Source organism: Phoca vitulina, unplaced genomic scaffold (assembly GCF_004348235.1).
Source record: "Phoca vitulina isolate PV1807 unplaced genomic scaffold, GSC_HSeal_1.0 scaffold51, whole genome shotgun sequence".
In the NCBI taxonomy this organism is placed as follows: Eukaryota; Metazoa; Chordata; class Mammalia; order Carnivora; family Phocidae; genus Phoca; species Phoca vitulina.
Window position 1 is genome coordinate 1,151,720 of NW_022589754.1, and position 17,890 is coordinate 1,169,609.

At 34.7% G+C, this 17,890-nt stretch overlaps 1 protein-coding gene across 1 annotated transcript in view; it reads left to right on the top strand.

The window, feature by feature from the left end:
• POF1B (POF1B actin binding protein) overlaps positions 1-17,890 on the top strand; it is a 98,816-nt gene that overhangs the window by 50,251 nt on the left and 30,675 nt on the right. The window contains exons 6-7 of the mRNA XM_032387910.1: positions 3,808-3,938; positions 16,793-16,820. Of these exons, the coding sequence (XP_032243801.1) occupies positions 3,808-3,938; positions 16,793-16,820 (159 nt within the window). The remainder of the gene's footprint in view (positions 1-3,807; positions 3,939-16,792; positions 16,821-17,890) is intronic.

The following is a 17,890-nucleotide window of genomic DNA, read 5'->3' on the forward strand; positions in this document are numbered from 1 at the left end:
TAAGTTATTAAACTTTTCTCTTTGATAGTAACTGAAAGAGCACTCTCCTCTTCAGTTTCTGGATTGAAGATTGGATCAGTAGTTATAATTTATAAAAACAGTCCCACAAACTAAAACATTCTGATATTTTCTTTATTTGCTATTTTATACTATCACTTAAGAAAAATCTGTCACTTTTAAACCTTGGGTTTAAAATGTGACAGTGGAGCAATGTGTTTGGTTTTCCAGATAACAAAATTACCTCTGAATTTTCATCTGCATCTAAGCTTATATCACATGCACAATAATTTAACATCTTTTCTGGAGTAGAACGATAGGATCTTTACAGCAGGTATCATGTAAAAAATACTTGCACTCTTGGCATACATGGTGATTTCTTTAGCAGCTTTCTGCAAATAAACTATTTTCATGTGTTCGGTCAGCCTTTTTAACATGTTTGAGTGCTATCATGTTTTGCTTGAATATCCTGATAAAATAGTTCTAAAATCTCTTTTTTTTTTTTTTTTATTTTTTTTTTTAAGATTTTATTTATTTATTTGAGAGAGAGAGAATGAGAGACAGAGAGCATGAGAGGGGTTAGGGTCAGAGGGAGAAGCAGACCCCCTGCCGAGCAGGGAGCCCGATGCGGGACTCGATCCAGGGACTCCAGGATCATGACCTGAGCCGAAGGCAGTCGCTTAACCAACTGAGCCACCCAGGCGCCCCTAAAATCTCTTATATGCCATAAAATTTGTCTTTGGCTGAAGGATGATCTGCCAGCCTACTATATCCCCACTTAGAGCCAGTTATTCTCTGAATTATGTTTAGCTACGTTTACTTTCTATGCACACAACTAATAGAACATGCTTGCAATTTCTGACTTACTCATGGCCTTCATTGTGTTTGTTCCTTTGTCAACGACAGTTCTATAGCACTTGTTAAAAATGGACTTTTTGTCCTAGTATTTTTCCAATCAGATACATTGTATTGTTTGCTGTGAGACACAGCAAAGTACACAAGTAAATCAGAAACCGTTAAATTCATCAATTTACTCTGCTGTCATACTTAAAAATATTTCTGTCCAATTGTCTGATGTACAAGATGTGGAAGTAGCATATTTAATAATATCACTTACTGTTTTGTGCCCTGCAGATTATAATTCATGGAAAAGTTTTTTAGAAACATGTTTTCTAAAAAGAATTTTTGCTTGGGATTCACAGTTTTTGCAAATTTCATATACCTTCTGAGTTCAACTACTAAAAATGTAATCTAACAATTATTTCAACCAGATTTTTGTCTCAATTTTTAGTGTCATTAACACAAATCTAAAAGGAATTCTTTCCTAAAGAATTCTTGTAAAATCTTGTTTAGAAGTTTGGGCAGTCACTCTAACCCTTTATTTTCTTCATATTCTCTATATACCTCATTATGTTTTGGCTGAGTATGTTTATTGTGAATGTTGTATATTTTGAAGTTTTTCATTCCCTTAAAATTTTGGTTTAGCAAACTTGACATTCTGCTGTTAATTCACCCTCAAATGATGTGACAAATTTCCAAACAACTTTTTTCTTAAAAATTTCATGGCCTAAATGGAATGAAATATTGTTCCTGAAAGTTATTTCATTTAATTTTACGCATTTTTAATTCCCTAAATAAATGTTTTGGAGACTAAAAAAAATATAACTCATTATTTTTAAAAGATTTTATTATTTATTTATTTATTTATTTATTTATTTATTTATTTATTTTAGAGAGCGAGATTGGGGGAGGGGAAGAGGGAGAGGGAAAGAATCTTAAGCAGACTCTGTACTGAGCATGGAGCCCGATGAGGGGGCTCCATCTCATGACCCTGAGATCATGACTTGAGCCAAAACCAAGAGTCAGATGCTTAACTGATTGAGCCACACAGGTGCTACTCATTCTTTACTCTAAAGTTTATTTCTTCAGCGTAGGGAGAGGATTCTGAGAGAACAAGATTTACACATGTAAAATAATATGAAAACAATTTAATATAATGGAGCACAGAGAGCTAAGTTGAATTAGCTTGTCGGCTGGTGTACTTTCAGTTTTCATGGTGGTATTAAATCTTGAGATGGTGTTCAAAGTGTGGGTAAGATTTGGATACACAACAAGAAGGAGAGAGAGTATTCCAAGGAGTGAAAAATGTGAGTAAAGAATAGAGACAGGAATAACACGATGTGTGCCAGGACAGTGAAATCCACTGTGGTTGGAACAGAGAAAATGTTGGGAAATAGAAAGTGCTGCTATGTGTTAACATTTGAAGGTTTTATATTGAATATACACAAGTTAGTAATTTATGACATATAAACACATTATGTGATGATATTGAGTTTACCGGGTTATCTACTTATGCCTTTATATAGGAGACTTTACTCTCTTTAGGAGGCAATCATTACTTCTCTAAGAAACCAACTTCAAAGGGTACATGGACAAGATAACATTGTGGTGTATTCATCAAGACTTTCAAAAATGTGAAATATATATATATATCTTAATGAAAACATGAAGATACTATTCTGTACTTTTAATATGGTATTTTCTATTTATCTGTATTTTTTAAAGATTTATTTATTTTAGAGAGAGAGAGAGTGAGCATGAGTGGGAGGGTAAGAAGGAGAAGGAGAGAGAATCTCAAGCAGACTCTGCCCCGAGTGTGGAGCCCAACATGGGGCTTGATCTCATGACCCTGAGATCATGACCTGAGCTGAAACCAAGAGTTAGACACTTAACTGACTGTGCCACCCAGGCACCCCAATTTATCTGTATTTTATAAATGACTTACCATATCACAGACATGGTTATGAAAACTCATCTTTGCTTACTTTGCAATATTTGCAAATCTTCCATTTGCCTCAGCATGCATGATTTTTAGGGTCTGCATTCAGAGGACAAGTTGAAAAGGAAGTATTAGTGGTCAAATATGAAGTCTATTTATCATATATATACTTAGGAATAAATGCATTTATAGGACACCTTTGGTCCCACATGCAATATCAAAGATAGTATGGAATGCAATCTAAGTTATTAGCCTCCAGTTAGTGTTTGGAGATGGAAGACAAGGAGGTCAACATTTTTGAGAAGATTGGTACCAAGTTATATGAAGCCAATAGAATAGGTGTTATTTAGGACACTGTTCATAGTAATTGTGTTTAGGATTTCAAATGTTTTTGAAGTCTATGAATTTTCTACATTTGACCCTTAGCTACTCTTTCCCATGTCAGATTGACTAGATATTCAGTCCAAATAATAACTGGAGGGAATATAAGAAGAAATACCTAAAAACATATTGAATTGAGAAGGTTAATTTAATCTAACTTTAATATATGTTAATAAATTACGCTGCCTTTCACTGAGAAGATGCAAGTCCAAATAAAATTAATTCTTTAATGTCAGTATAATTCAAATAATTAACATGTTCTTTTCCAACAGGGAACAGAAGAGTAAGCCATGTGGTGATAATGGGCAATTTAGAGATTTTGATTTACTTGTTTTACTTTTATATATATATATATATATCTCAAGAATTTTTATATAAATTATTCAAGTTTTGCATTCATTAGATCATTTAGATTAGCGAAATAAAATTGAAAATGTTATTGTAATGTTGCTTTTCCTTTAAATTCCTTTCATATTGAAAAATGTGTACCTCAGTTGTAAAGAAAATTTAGTGGGTTGACTCATGTGATGACTTTGTAATAAGTTACTTGTATTAATAGGTTATGTAACTTTTTCTCATTTAATATCAAAACATCTATCAACTTAGAAATACTTAATGTTGTTTATAATCGTACTTGATGCTTTCTTCAGGTGATAATTCAAGATGATGGCCCTGAAAAGTTGGACCCCAAATATTTTGGAGAGTTACTTGCGGATTTAAGCCGTAAAAATACAGATCTATATTATTGCTTATTAGAACATTTGCAGAGAATTGGAGGAAGGTACTGTAAATATATAATATCACTTGCCTCGATGTTGTAGCTATCAAACATTTTATGATACTTTGGTATTTTTTAATGTACTTTATTTTTTAGAACAGTTTTAGGTTCACAAAAAAACTCTAGTACTTCTTTTTTTTAGGGTTTTATTTTTAAGTAATCTCTACACCCAACAAGGGGCTCAAACTCACAACCCCCAGGATCAAGAGTCACATGCTCCACTGACTGAGCCAGCCAGGTGCCCCAAAATTCTAGTATTTTATTGGGGAAATAGGGTAACTATATGAGCATATTTGAGCAAATGTCTCATTTTAAGAGTTAATGTACTTCATGAAAATCATCAAAAGAGATCACACCAGTCCTTTTAGGATCAGTAAATAATTCTGTGAACCTTCTTTTGTAACATACTTTGATGGCAAATGCAACCTCTTGGACAGGGAGCTCAAAAAACGCATGGCATACTATGACTTGTTATAAGATATTATACTGATGATATAAGATACCATCCACTGTCAATACACTACTATTCATCTTCCATTGATTTATGCTCAATGTACAAAGGCCAGAGTTTAATATACATTTAGTGTTATATATTATGAAAAATATTATGTATTATTTAAATATATATTGCATTGCATATAATATATTAAATGTAAATTATATAAGTATTTGTAAATTAATACAAATACAAATATGTATATTTTATAATTATATACTAAATAATAATTATATGTATTTAAATATATACACATAACAATTTATCAACTACTCATGCATAGATGAGAGCATATTATGTCCTGAAATGAATTCCATAAGCTACATAAGCTACAAAATTTGCCTTTCACTACATAGTCACATCATATATATGGCCAACTATCAGACAAATTCTAGGAAAGCTCCACAAATTCAGAAAAATATGTAGGATAAAGGAAAGTTGGTAAAATTTTTTTTTCTAATTCACACCTCACTAACTGGATTCTTCTACCTCTTAAAGATCTTTAATCTCTTATCCATTTTTTTCCCTCTCCATTTATTACAATCCTTTCTCCCCATTTTTAACTCCATCCTCTCTAACTTTTCTTGCTTTCATATTCATGACTGCACCATTCTCTTACTAACATCCTCAAGTGCCTTACCTTCTTATCTTATTGTTCCTCCCATTTAGCAAAATCCCAATTCTTGAGTAGTCTAGCTCTCTGCTTTATTTATTTTTTCTTTTTACCACTATCTACTCTGTCCAATACATAACACTCACTACCCCTAGAATTCAGAGGACTTTGTGAGGGCTGTTTTATTTACCCTGGTTTCCTTGGTGTTTAGCATGGTGACTAGTTTAGTGTGGTGTTCAATAAATATTTGTTGAATATATGAATGCCTTCTTTTAAAAATTTTTTTAAAGTTTTTATTTAAATTCAAATTAGTTAACACACAGTGTAATATCAGTTTCAGGTATACAATATAGTGATTTAACACTTCCATACATCACCCAGTGCTCATCATAAGTGCCCTCCTTAATCCCCATCACCTATTTAACACATCCCCCCCCCCCCCCACCTCCCTTCTGGTAACCATGTTTGCTCTCTATAGTTATCTTATAAAACTCAACACACAAAAAACAAACAATCCAATTAAAAATAGGCAGAATACAAAGGATATATGTACCCCAATATTTATAGCACCATTATCAACAATAGCCAAACTATGGAGAGATCCCAAATGCCCATCGACTGATGAATGGATAGAGAAAACATGGTATATATATACAATGGGATATTATTCAGCCATCAAAAAGATTGAAAGCTTGTCATTTACAATGACATGGATGGAACTAGAGTGTATTATGCTAAGTGAAATAAGTTAGAGAAATACAAATACCATATTATCTCACTCATAATTGGAATTTAATAAAGAAAACAGATGAACATATAGGAAGGGGGAAAAGAAAAAAAAAGGAGAGAGAGAAACAAGCCATAAGTGACTCTTAACAGTAGGGAACAAACTGAGCGTTGATGGAGGGAAATGGGTAGGGGATGGGCTGGATGAGTGATGGGTATTAAAGAGGGCATTTGTTGTGATGAGCACTGGGTGTTGTATGTAAGTGATGAATCACTAAATTTTACTCCAGAAACCAATGTTGCACTACATGTTAACTAACAAAATACATATGAAAAGATGCTCAACATCACTGATCATCAAGGAAATGCAAATCAAAACTACACTGAATGCCTTCTTTACTGCTACATCCATGCAGTTGAGCACAGTTAGAGAAAAGCACAGGCATTTATGGAGTCATTATAAATGCATGATTTCCATCTTCAGTTAGGCCTTCTTCATTGTTTTATTCTAATAAACACCTTTTTTCTACCCAAAAAACTATTTCACACAACCAGCCATTTGCATAAGGTCACTACCTTAAAATCTTCCCCCTCACTCTGAGTAGTCAATTATTTATTGAGTGTACACTATGTGCCAGGGACATTGTGCTAAGTACTTTTCCTATATTGTCTAATTTGTACAGTAACCCTAGAAAGTTTCAAATGGAGACCCAAAGGGAGTAAGTTATTAACTTAAGGTCACAACAGCTACTAAATGCTTGAAATGGATTAAACATTTTTGAGTACTATTTTACCTATAAACTGTGACTCAGCTTTTCTACAAAGCCTCTCTTAGATATTTAATTTGGTCAAGTGTTCATCTCTGTACATTCATCATGCCATATGAATATTTCTATCAAAGTATCACATTGTAAAATCAAAAGCATATAGAGACTTAATCTTAAGTACCCTGATTCTAGATCCAGAGTTCATATCCTGGGCTTATGTTTCAGCTTTTGTTACATACTTGTTGTGTAATGTCAGGCAACTTGTTTACTTTCTCTGTACTTCAGTTTCTTCATCTGTAAAATAGGTATTATAATAACAATACTTACCTCTTAGATTTGTTATAAGCCAAAAATGATTTAAGACATACACTTACAAGCAGTATCAGCATCATGTGAGAACTTGGAAATAGCACTACAGAATCAGAAACTAAGGGAGTAGGGGACAGCAACAAACCTCCAGAGGACTCTGATATATGCTTAAGTTTGAGAATCACTTACCTAAGGCCACAAAGGTCAAAAGATCTGAGATTAGAACTCATATTCTGAGAAGCTTTTCTCCTTAGGCAAATCACTTAACCTTTCAATATTAGACATATATCTCCAAATTATTTAAGATAATGCAGAAAAATTGAAGAAATTATCAATTTTTTGAATCATCAAATTTGAAAAGTTCACAGTATTTAGACTGGTTTGACATTGTTCAAATTTTGTCTTGGAACAACTATGTTTATATGAAGTAAGACAGTATTTGTGGTTTGTATTGCCCCAAAATAGTTCAGAACACATGGATTTGACAAAGTTTCTACTCAATAAAGGGTTATAGAATGAGAGTTGAAAATATTCCAAATTTATTAGTTTCATACTAATTAGAAGTAGACAAAATAACTGAACAAAAGAAGTTATGTTATTTCATAGTGATTATCCCAGTAAAAGTGTAATCCGTGGTTTTGGAACAACACTTTCATTGAGGGGTTTTGATAAATTTACATGGATAACTTAAATATGTGATTAAGCAATACAAAGCCTTGAATTTAATTCTTAGAGTACCTAAAATACACACACAAAAGAAATAGAAAGGTAGTGTCTCCACATTAATAAACACTCCACAGTGGAGAGGGTCTTTTAAAATTTTGGTGATTAAGACTTTCTGTTAGAAGGTTGTCAGTTTCTTTCTCTTTATTCCTTCCCTCTTTTCCACCTTTCATTATTTTCTGTTTGTTTTTCCTTATTATATTCCTTCCTTCCTAGGAGGTGAGATGGCATATAGTAGTGTCACTGTTTTTAAAAAAAAATTAAAATTTTTATTTAAATTACAGTTAGTTAACATACAGTGTAATATTAGTTTCAGGTGTACAATATAATGATTCAACACTTCCATACAACACTGGTGCTCATCATAACAAATGGACTCCTTAATCCCTATCACCTACTTAACCCATCCTCCACCCACCTCCCCTCTGGTAACCATCAGTTTATTCTCTATAATTAAGAGTCTGTTTCTTGGTTTGTCTCTCTCTTTTTCCCCATGCTCTTTTGTTTTGTTTCTTAAATTCCACATATGAGTGAAATCATATGGTATTTGTCTTTCTCTGACTGACTTATTTCCCTTAGCATAATATTCTCTAGCTCCACCAATGTCATTGCAAAGGGCAAGATATCATTCTTTTTTATGGCTGAGTAATATTCCATTATATATATCTCACCTCTTCTTTATCCATTCATCAGTTGATGGACACTTGGGCTGTTTCCATAGTTTGGCTATTGTAAATAATGCTTCTATAAACATCAGAGTGCATGTATCCCTTTGAATTAGTATTTTTGTATTCTTTGGGTAAATACCTAGTCATGCAATTGCTGGATCCTAGAGTAGTTCTATTTTTAACTTTTTGAAGAACCTCCATACTGTTTTCCAGAGTGGCTGCACCAGTTTGCATTCCCACCAACCGTGCAAGAAGGTTCCCCTTTCTCCACGCCCTTATCAACAATTGTCATTTCTTGTCTTGTTGATTTTAGCCATTCTGACAGGAGTGAAGTAATATCTCATTGTAGTTTTGATTTGTATTTCCCTGATGACCAGTGATGGTGAGCATCTTTTCATGTGTCTGTTGGCTATCTCTCTCTTGGGAAAATGTCTAATCATGTCTTCTGCCCATTTTAATTTTTTTGATTTCTGTTTAAATTCTTGTTAGTTTGGGTGCCTGGGTGGCTCAGTCGGTTAAGTGTCTGCCTTCAGCTCAGGTCATGATCTCAGGGTCGTGGGATCAATCCCTGCTTTGGGCTCCCTCCTCACTGGGGAGACTGGGGAGTCTGCTTCTCCCTTTTCCCTTCCCCCCGGGTTGTGCTCTCTCTCTCTCATTCACTCTCTCTCTTTCAAATAAATAAATAAAATCTTTAAAAATTAAATAAATTCTAGTTAGTTAACATAAAGTGCAATATTGTTTTCAGAAGTAGAATTCAGTGATTCATCACTTACACACAATGCCCAGTGCTCATCATAACAAGTGCCCTCCTTAATAGCCCTCACTTATCTAGCCCATCCCCCACCCATCTCCCTCCATCAATCCTCAGCTTGTTCTCTGTCATTAAGAGTCTCTTATGGTTTGTTTCCCTCTCTTTTTCCCCCCTCCCATATGTTCATCTGTTTTGTTTCTTAAATTCCACAGAGGAGTTAAATCATATGGTATTTTTCTTTCTCTATCTGACTTATTTCGCTGAGCATAATATATTCTAGCTCCATCCACATCATTGCAAATGGCAAGTTTTAATTTTTTTGATGGCTGATTAATATTCCATTATATATATACATTAATATAATAATATTAAAGAATAATTATACATATAATTGTGTATATATAATAGTGTGTGTATATATATGCATATATATATATATATATATATATACACTGCATCTTCTTTATCCATTCATCAGTCAGTGGACATTTGGACTCTCTCCATAGTTTGGCTATTGTTGATAATGCTTTCTGCCCATTTTTATGTTGGATTATTCATTTTTTGGGTGTTGAGTTTCATAAATTCTTTTCATATTTTGGGTACTAAACCTTTATCAGATACGTCATTTGCTAATATCTTCTCCAATTCTGTAGGTTGCCTTTTATTTTGTTGATTGCTTCCTTCGCTTTGCAGAAGATTTTTATTTTGATGAAGTCCAAATAGTTCAATTAAAAAGATAATTCAATTTTGCTTTTGTTTCTCTTGCTTTGAGAGACATTTCTAGGAAGAAGTTGCTATGGCTGATGTCAAAGAGGTTACCTGTGTTCTCCTCTAGGATTTTTATAGTTCTAGGTTTCACATTTAGGTCTTTAATCCATTTTGAATTTCTTTTGGTAGTTGGTGTAAGTGGTCTAGTTTCATTCTTTTATATGATGCTGTCCATTTTTCCCAACACCATTTTTTGAAGAGAGTGCCTTTTTTCCCATTGGATATTCTTTCCTGCTATGTTGAAGATTAATTGACCATATAGTTGTGGGTTCATTTCTGGGTTTTCTATTCTGTTCTATTGATCTATTTTTCTGTTTTTGTGCCAGTACCATACTGTTTTGATCACTACAGCTTTGTAAAATAACTTGAAGTCCAGACTTGTGATTACTCCAGCTTTGCTTTTCTTTTTCAAGATTCCTTTGGCTATTCAGGATCTTTTCTGATTCCATACAAATTTTGGGATTGTTTTTTCCAGCTCTGTGAAAAATGTTGATGGTATTTTGATCAGGATTGCATTGAATGTGTAGATTGCTTTGGGTAGCATAGACATTTTAACAATATTTTTTCTTCCAACCCATGAGAATGGAAAGTCTTTCCATTTCTTTGTGTCCTCTGCAATTTCTTTCATCAGTGTTTTACAGTTTTCAGAGTCTAGGTCTTTTGCCTCTTTGGTGAGGTATCTTACTGTTTTTGGCACAATTGTAAATGGGATTGATTCTTTGATTTCTCTTTTGGCTGCTTCATTACTGGTGTATAGAAATTCAACAGATTTCTGTATAGTGATATTGTGTCCTACAAGATTACTGAATTCCTGTATAAGCTCTAGGAAATTTTGGTGGGGTCTTTTGGGTTTTCTATATATTGTATCTTGTCATCTGCAAATAGTGAGAGTTTGACTTCTTCCTTGCTGATTTGATGCCTTTTATTTCTTTTTCTTGTCTGATTGCTGTATCCAGTACTATGTTAAATAACAGCTGGGAGAGTGAACATCTCTGTCTTGTTCCTGACCTTAGGGAAATGCTCTGGTTTTTCCCCATTGAGGATATTAGTTGTGGGTTTTTATATATGACCTTTATTATGTTGGGGTCATGTTCCCCCTAAACTTTGCTGAGCGTTTTTATCATGAATGGATGTTATACTCTGTCAGATGCTTTCTTTGCATATATTGAAATGACCATGTGATTCTTATCCTTTCTTTTTTTAATGTGCTGTATCATCTTGATTGATTTGTGAATATTGAACCACCCTTGCAACCTAGGAATAAATCCCACTTGATTGTGCTGAATGTTTTTTAATGTATTGTTGGATTTGGTTTGCTAGTATTTTATTGAGAATTTTTGTATCCATGTTCATCAGGGATATTGGTCTGTATTTCTCTCTCTCTCTCTTTTTTTTTTTTTTTTTTTTTGTGGAGTCTTTATCTGGTTTTGGTGTCAGGGTAATGCTGGCCTCATAGAATGAATTTGCAAGTTTTCTTTCCTTTTCTATTTCATGCAATATTTTGAGAAGAATAGGTATTAGTTTTTCTTTAAATGTTTGGTAGAATTTTGCTGTGAAACCATCTGGCCCCTGACTTTTGTTTGTTGGGAGTTTTTTGTTTTCTGATTCAACTTCTTTGCTGGTTATTGCTGTTCAAGTTTTTTATTCCTTCCTGTTTCAGTTTTGGTAATTTATATCTTTCTAGGAATTTATCCACTTCTTCCAGGTTGTCCAACTTCTTGGCATATAACTTTTCATAATATTCTCTTATAATTGTTTGTATTACTGTGGTGTCAGTTGTTATTCTTCCTATCTTACTTATAATTTCATTTATTAGGGTGCTTATCTTTTTGATAATTCTGACTAGAGGTTTATCAATTTTATTAATTTTTTTCAAAGAACCATTTCCTGGTTTCATTGATTTTTCTACTTTTTTTATTTCTATATCATTTATTTCTGCTCTAATCTTTATTACTTCCTTTCTTTTTGTAGCTCCTTTAGGTGTAGGTTTAGGTTGTTTATTTGAGATTTTCCTTGCTTCTTGAGGTAGGCCTGTATTGCTATATATTTCCCTTTTGGATCACTTTTGCTGCATACCAAAGGTTTTGGACAATTTTGTTTTCATTTTCATTTGTTTCCATGGATTTTTTTTCTTTGATTTCCTGTTTGTCTGATTCATTGTTTAGTAACATTTTGCTTAAGCTCCATGTATTTGTGGTCTTTCCAAGTTTTCTCTTGTGGTTGATGTCTTTTCAATAGTGTTGTGGTCAGAAAAGGTGCATGGTATGATTACAAATTTATGTATTTGTTGGGGCCAGTTTTGTGACCTAATATGTGATCTCTTCTGGAGAATGTCCTACGTGCACTTGAAAAGAATGTGTATTCTCATGTTTTAGGATGGAATGTTCTGAATATATCTGTTAAGTCCATCTGGTCCAGTGTGTCATTCAAAGCCATTGTTTTCTTGTTGATTTTTTTGTTTGGATTATCTGTCCATTGATGTAAGTGGGGTGTTAAAGTTCCCTACTATTATTGTATTATTATCCATTAGTTCCTTTATGTTAGTTATTATCTGTTTTATGTATTTGGGTGCTCCCATGTTGGGTGCATAAATATTTACAATTATTATATCTTCTTGTTGGATTTTTCCCTTTATGATTATATAGCCCCTCTTTGTCTCTTGTTACAGTCCTTGTTTTAAGGTCTAGATTGTGCGATATAAGTATTGTTCCTCAGGCTTTCTTTAGACATCCATTTGTATGATAAATGTTTCTCGCTCCCTTCACTTTCTTTCTTTTTTTTTTTTAAGATTTTATTTATTTATTTGAAAGAGAGAGAGCATGAGCAAGGGAAGAGGGAGAAGCAGGCTCCCCACCAAGCAGGGAGCCCAATGCGGGGCTCGATCCCAGGACCCTGGGATCATGACCTGAGCCGAAGGCAGACGCTTAACCAACTGAGCCACCCAGGCCCCCCCATCCCTTCACTTTAAATCTACAGGTGTCTTTAGGTCTAAAATAGGTCTTTTGTAGGAAGCATATAGATGGGTCTTGTTTTTTAATCCATTCTGACACTTATGTCTTTTGATTGGAGCATTTAGTCCATTTACATTCAAAATAATTATTGGTTCATATGCATTTATTACTTTTTTGTCATTGTTTCTGGAGATTTTCTCTCATCCTTTCTTGTCTTTGTCACTGTTGGTCTCTCCTTTGCACTCAGAGTCCCCTTGAATATTTCTTGCAGAGCTGGTTTAGTGGTCATGAACTCCTTTAGTTTTTGTTTGTCTGGGAAGATATCTCTCCTATTCTGCATGTTAGCCTTGCTGGATAGAATATTCTTGACTGCAGATTTTTCCCCTTCAGCACTTTGAATATATCATGCTACTCTCTTCTGGCTTGCCAAGTTTCTGTTGAGAAATCCGCAGCTAGACTTATGGGTCTTCCCTTGTATATTAAGGACTTCTGTCTTGTTGCTTTTAAGATGTTTTCTTTTTCACTATATTTTGCAAATTTAATTACAATATGTCTTGGTGTTGGCCTGCTTTTGATGATTTTGATAGGAGTTCTCTGTGCCTCCTGGATCGGGATGTCTGTTTCTTTCTGCAGAATAAGGAAACTTTCAGCTATTATTTCTTCAAATAAGTTTTCTGCCCCCTTTTCTCTCTCTTTTTTTTCTGTGACTCCTATAATATGAATGTTATTACATTTGATGGAGTCATTGAGTTCCCTAAGTCTATTTTCATATTACATTAATTCTTCTTTCTCTCTTTTGTTCAGCTTCATTATTTTCCATTATTTCATCTGCTGGGTCACTGATTCATTCCCCTGCTTCTTACAGCCTGCTGTTGATTGCATCAAGTTTGTTTCCAATCTCATTTATTGTATTATTGATCTCTGACTGATTCTTTTTTGACTTTTTTTATCTCTGTGATAAGGGTCTCACTGATGTCTTGCATTCTTTTCTGAAGCCCAGTGAGTATCCTTATGAATGTTGCTTTAAATTCTCCATCAGGCCATTACTTATATCTGTTTCACTTAGATCTATGACTGTGGCCTTATCTTGTTCCTTCATTTGGGATAAGTTTCTCTGTCTTGGCATTTTGTCTTAGTGTCTGCCTTCTTCTTTGTGTTAGAAAAGCCAGTTATGTCTCCTGCTCCTGAAATTAATGTCCTTCTGAGGAAGAGGTTTTCTAGTGCCCAGAGCCTGGCACTTCAGGGAGTGTCTCTCATATGTGCTGTGTGCACTCTGTGGTGATATTTTGGCTGTGGTATCCTTCAGGTCAGTCATCTGCCTAGGCTCTCCTTGCCTGCTGTGAGCAGTGTTTGGTACCTGACCTGAATGTGGTGAGTTTTTACTCAGTGTGATCTGGTCTACTTGTGAAATGAGACCTGACACTAACTTTACCAGGACTGAGGCCCTGCAGATCTAGTGTGAGCAGGGGTTTGGCAGGTCTTCTGGAGGAGGGGCCCACTGTGTTGGTACTGAGGTATGCTTGACTTAGAAGGGCACTCCCACCAAAGCACAGGCAGGTAGGGTTGGTATAAGCAAGTTAGGCAGCCAGTGTCCCCACTGAACTGCTTACTACAGGTGGCTCTCTGTTTATGCTGGGGTCGGGATAGGAAATGCTGCCAGCCAGTTCCTTTCTTCTCAGAGAGGCCTCTGTGAAAGCTGCCTCTCAGCGACGTGCTCTGAGAGCAGTGTATAATCTCTCCACTGTGTGCCTGAGGCATACTTCAGATCTTTGTTGCCATACCATCTGCCCCCAGGTTGTTTGCCTGCCTTCTCTCCAGGAGCAGAGCAGTGCTCTCAGGGCTCTATCTCAGCCAAACCTGCTGTCCTTTAAAACCAGACTTTAAGCCCTGCTGGTTGCAAGGTCTAACTAAATTCAGCCCTTCTCATTGGCCAAGCCAATGGCTTTGGGAAAACATTCTCCATGTGGGTTTCCCTGTGTGCTCCTCTCTCTCTCTCTCTCACCATTCTCCGTGACCATGGCTCTCCCCTTCACAGCACCCAGAATCTGTTTTTCCCTTAAACCACATCTCCATACTTCCTACTTTCTTTGATGTGGCCTCTTGTCTCCCTTTAGTTGTGAAGTTTGTTCTGTCAGTCTTCAGGTCAATTTCTAGGATGTTTAGGATGATTTGATAGTACTCTAGTTGTGTTCATGGGAATTGAGGAACGTAGGGTCCTCCTACTCTGCTGCCATGTTCTCCTCCTCTCTTGCCACTGTTTTTTTGTTTTGTGTTTTCGTGGGTTTTTTTTTTGTTTGTTGTTGTTGTTGTTTTCTGCCCATTGTAATTCTAGCCACCATCCCCTGGTGAGGTTGGAGATGTAATTCACATTGACCTCTCCACCTCCTTGCTCTGCTGTCTTTGTTTTCACTCTCTCTCTTTTGTTCCCTCCTTTGTCCCCTCTTTTGTCCTCTCCTTTTGTCCCCACTTTTCTTCTTTTTCTATGTTACAATTAAGCAATGAGTGGGTTCAGGGTAAGAATTAAGGAAAAATGTCTCACAAAACCATTCTGGTTACTTTAAAACATTGCAGTATTAAGTGCTGTTGATCGTTCCTTGCTTTATTTCTTTGTTTTGTTTTCTTATTTGTAGAAAGAAATGACTAGGGACACATGTACTAGGTTGGCTTGGGAAGTGGAATTTTTAACAGAAAGGTCCATTAATACTGTGATAATTCCAGTTAATAGTAATGAAAGATGACTAAAACTGCATTGATTATTATTTTTAACTTGTTGTCACTCCCAGTATATGCATGCCATTACTTTAATAAAGCATTCAAAAAGTACATGATATTTTATTTATTTATTTATTTATTTATTTATATTTCTAGGGCCTCTCCACAATTTCTATTTTGGGCAACACAGGAAATGCCACATACATACATACAAACAACAGCAAATATGTAGTCATGCTTCAGGAAATTGAATCTTCAGTTATCTTCTTCCACATTAGTCTTTTTTTTTAAACGTATGCAAGATGTTTTGTACAGTGAGTGACCCTCTTATCTCTGTAAACAATATATTACTCATAAGCACTTACTTAGAAGGTAAAGGTAGGAGCTAATGTCCTAACATATCTCTAAAATACTTTTTTCTTATACTGAAGATGTGGCACTCATATACCTCTGATTTTATATGACCATCTTTAAAATATTCTGCCTTGCTGTCAGGACATGTGTTACTGTGTTTTTATTTGAGAAGTATATTCACCATATATTTTGTACCCAGTTCTTCAATTAAGCACAGATGGAGCAAGTAGGCAGAAATAAAGGCCTGTCTCTTGCCACTGACTCTAGAACTGTACCCTTTTCCACTTTCATTATTCCCCAAAGGAGCAAGTGGCAGACTGGCATAATCACTAACAATTCTTTTGCAGCATTTGCCTACCTAACGTGGCATCACAAAGGGTCTTCCAACCCTGGTGCCCAAACATTCATTTTGATGCTAGAAGTTCTATTATCCCACTAGAATTTTGGTCATGTTGCTTAAGGCCCTGTCCCTATGTAAACATTCAAATACATTTTAAGTTTTGTCACTGCCATATAGTGTAGTGTAGATTGAATGAGTTAGCCTTGTCTTGCAAGTTTTGATTTTGATGAAAAGGGTATGAATAACTTGAAGACTCTATGGAGAGAAGCTGGACTCAGCACTGAAAGTAAGCAATACAGGAGAAAAGGGAGGTGGAAATAGAGAACAACTATTATTGTTATTAATTCACTCAGGTAGCACTTATTGCCAGTGCCAAGGACTTGTACATCTATCCACAAATGAACAGGTGCTAATGGATGGCAGTAACTGATTCTTTATATTCTTTTGGTTTGTTATTTTGATATTATTCATTTTAATAGATTAGCTAGTTCCAGGAAAATTATCTTTATTTTTGTCAAGTTCCATTTTAGTTAGTTTAAAATTTATTTGAATTATAAATTTAAATGTTGCTATTATGATATATCAAAAAGTAAGATAATATAATTTGAACACTAACATTTATATATGATCATTATATACATTTTCTTAAGTTGTCTATCCTTTTTTTTCACTCTTACAGCAAAGAGGACTTTGAGTCTACAGCTGAGGTAAGTGCAAAAATAGTTGAAAATCAAATATAGTTGATAACAAAGCAGATTCTGACATTTTCACTGATGATATTGTTTTAGTTTGGTACCTATATTAGACTGGAAACAGAGATTAGTGAAAGACATGATGATTATTTTGCCTTTAAAATGATAGAACTATTTATATATTTGTAATGGCTATAAAAAGTAATAATCATTGGGGAGCCTGGGTGGCTCAGTTAGTTGAGCTTCGAACTCTTGATTTCAGCTCAGGTCATGATCTTAGGGTTGTGGAATTGAGAGCCACGTTGGGCTCCATGCTCAGTGTGGCATCTGCTTGAGGTTCTTTCTCTCCCTCTTCCTCTGCCCCTCCCCTCCACTGTCTTTCTCTTGCATGTCCTTTAAAATAAATAAATAGATATTTAAAATAATAACAAGAGTAATAATTATTCATGCAAAAATGTTTTATCAGTTGTCATTTATGATTTAATTTGTCTTTGTTTATCAAAACATTTAAAATTTCATTGACCAAATACTCTTTGCTTTAGAAAATTGAAACCTACATTAACTAAATAAATAGCAAATTTAGTTTTAGTGCATTTTGAAACCTTATATGACCCATGCCAAATAGACAGCAACTTAAAGTACATTTTTTTCAAGTATTAATTCTATTATATATTAACATTTTGTTAATAATTACTTTTAATGGAATAAGTCATCAAATAGGGAAAACTGATTTCAATGTAATAAAAAAGCACAGTGGCCTTTTTGTGTTATTTTTTTATTTCCAATGCATTGATATACTGTATTCATTACAATAATTCAGAAAGCCCTAGATTGCCGTTAAGAAGTACTGAATTGCTTCTCACTTAAAATTAGTTGAAGCTTCTCACCAGAGGAGAGGTCAGTGGGGTGATGGATAAAATAGATAAGGAGGCTTAAGAGTACACTTAATTTGATAAGCACTGAGAAATGTATACAGTTGTTGAATCATATTGTACACCTGAAACTAATATAACTGCATGTTAATTACACTTGAATAAAAAAAAAGAAGACAATGATGCTTGGTGGGCTAGGCATGGGATTTGGGG